General features: G+C 39.0%; 1 protein-coding gene across 2 annotated transcripts in view; it reads left to right on the forward strand.

Annotated features, from left to right (window-relative positions):
- The first annotated feature begins 2,232 nt into the window (after nt 1–2,232).
- The window catches only part of CUNH17orf78 (chromosome unknown C17orf78 homolog), a 17,886-nt gene continuing 17,418 nt past the window's right edge, over nt 2,233–2,700 (forward strand). Inside the window, exon 1 of one of the 2 annotated variants that reach the window (XM_021717049.1) lies at nt 2,233–2,394. In XM_021717049.1, the coding sequence (XP_021572724.1) occupies nt 2,337–2,394 (58 nt within the window). In that variant the 5' untranslated portion in view covers nt 2,233–2,336. The remainder of the gene's footprint in view (nt 2,395–2,700) is intronic. The other variant, XM_008066950.1, reaches the window with a different exon arrangement.

The following is a 2,700-nucleotide window of genomic DNA, read 5'->3' on the forward strand; positions in this document are numbered from 1 at the left end:
TATTCCAAATACTTAGTCAAAATATCTAGGAGTAGAGAAATAGAAAACTATTTCTCTGGTTAATTGCAGCTCTCCTGCTTCTCCATTCCCCACAGTGACTGCTCCAATATGCAGGCTGACTTTTGGGCCTCTGAGTTACAAAAAAAAGGTTAGAGTCTGAGAGTTGATAAAAGAAAACTCTTCGACTTCTTTGGTCAAGCACAAGTTCTCTTCTGGGAAAGTGAGCTCTTCTGCCACCTCATGACACAAGATGAAAATAGCAATCCCTCAGATTCATTCCTACTCCTGCTCCAAGGAGGCAGTACTGTAACATGACATCTAGGAACTAATCTACAGCACGTTTCAAACAGAACTGGAGGGAACGGCCTGATTCCACAAGGAAGCAGAGAATCATGTAATCATGTTAAGGAAACAGTAAACAAAAATCATAAAACCCATTCTGATTCATCCGTTCAGTCCTAGTTTCCTACTGTATTCCAGGGGTCATATCTCTAAACTGCATGCAACATAAAACTCACGTTATAGTTTTTTTCCTCCTAGATTTGATGCTTTTGTTGTGGAAAAAGGAACTCTGCAAATGAGGTCCTTCTGCTCTATCTCCTGTGCTAGAAGAATCAAGAAATTGTAGCAGGAAAAAAGGAACAGAATATACAACGATTTGCTCTGGACCAAAAAAGATTTGAGGCACTTATGTTCCCTTAGTCAGTGGCTGCATTTCTCGGCTCTCACAAAAAATTTCTGAAAAAAGTTATCTAAACTTTTTCACTTCCAATTCTTTCTCAACCGACTCCTCTTCCACCCCATTTACTGGACTGCTGTCACAAAATTGCCAGGTCCACTGGATATTCTGTCTGTATTATACACAACCTCTCAACATCTGACTACTTCTTCCTTGAAATACCCTCCTCTGTTGGCTCACGTGGCATCTACTCCCCAGGTTTTCTTAGCTTAGATGTTACGTCCTCAGGAAAGTCTTCCCTGACCACTTTGCTTAAAGTGGCCTCTGCCAGTAATCCTTCACCTCATAGCTCTGTTTGCTTCTTTATAGCAACTAATAACAACTTTTTACTAGTCTAGCATTTCTTCTTATTCTTCCACATTTCAGGCAACATGTCCTTCAGTGACATCTCTTGCTTTTATGTTTCCCCACCAAGACTTCCCTTGATCCTCAATTTAGCCAGATTTCAAGCTGTATTAAAGTGTCAGAAAACAGGATAGTATTTAAATGATGATTTGACTCAAATCTCATGAACTCTCTTATGGAAAGTCTATTGAATCAGTCTCCCTTTAAATCATTATCAATCAGAATTTCAGTCTCTAGAACCTTCTCATGCATAGCTAAACCCAAGTTGCCTCCAATGGAGTACACTTACAGAGAACACTTTCTACAGTGGTTAGAAAGACTGCAGAGGCTTAGGACTTAGGTAAAGATCTGAGTAGATCTTCATTTATGATCCATATAGTTATGCTATCACAAAGTCTACAGAGTATTACACTAGATGTATACTCTTTGTTAAAAGACACAATTTTGGGGAAATCTTCAACAACAATTATCTGTCTAGGAAAACTTTCCCAAAATGCAGACAGTACTACTCATCTACTGTATTTAGCTCTTCCTCACGAACTCTCAGTCCTAATAGTCATAGAGATGTTGCCCACCAACAGTCACTTCACTATTCAGGAATGTAAAAATGTGCAAAACTTGATAGTTACGTTTGTGTTAATGTGAGTTTATCTGTATAACTGTGAATGAATTCTAGAGATCATATAGTCAGGACTCTCAATTTACAGAAGATAAAATTGAGATCCCGAGAAGTCAAGTTATTTTCTCAAGGTGATATAGCTATTAAAGGGCATGTGCTAAGACTCAATTCTGTTGATTCTTAGTCCTAGTTTCCTGCTCTATTCTAAAATTATATTCCTTAATATAAATATCCACCTCTCTTTATGTTGGTACATAAATCTATGTGCCTGTGTTAGTATGCTTATAAATGTCTACGTGTCTATCTGCAAGTATTTGTAAAGCATATCACTGGGTGTTTATGCCCTTTCTGCTAGAGAAACCTCTAGGTAATTACAGTTGTCCATGTCAGCACTAGCAGTGAAGTCAGAAGAAGACCTGCTGAGTAAATCATTAATAAGCACATTTGGCCCTTTCTCCAATCAGTTCTATTCTTGGGTCCTCAGGAAATGGGGCAAAATAAACAGGGTGAAACCACAGTTCCCAGGGTCAAACTTTTTTCCAGTTGCAGTAAAGGAACTAGAGACAAAGCTATAAAGAGCTGTGACAGACTTGCAGTGGACCGTCTCTACAATGAGCATGTGCTCAAACTAACATGGATACCCTCTTGGTCTTCAGTCTAATCATTGCATCCTATGATGCCAACAAGAAAGGTATGTATTTCTCTAGCTTAACCTCCTGGATAATCCAAAGAGAGGCCTAGAAAGTGTTTGGGGTCTCTTCCACGAGACAGAGATATAGCTGATACCCAATAAGCTATACTTTCCAGGAGTAATTCCACGTATCCTCTCGCCTCTAAGCAGAACAGCAGCTTATTCAATTCAGAGAGACAGCTGTTTCACGTTAAGTCTTCAGAGAATGTGATGTGTTCTTCTGTCTTGTTCATGTAACTAACATCAAAAGTCCTTTCGCTGCTGGAGGCTTTTTTTTTTTTTTTTGAGTTGGAGTCTCACTCTGTT

The sequence above is a fragment of the Carlito syrichta genome, unplaced genomic scaffold (genome assembly GCF_000164805.1).
Source record: "Carlito syrichta isolate Samal-C Ts95f unplaced genomic scaffold, Tarsius_syrichta-2.0.1 Scaffold309200, whole genome shotgun sequence".
Classification (NCBI taxonomy): Eukaryota; Metazoa; Chordata; class Mammalia; order Primates; family Tarsiidae; genus Carlito; species Carlito syrichta.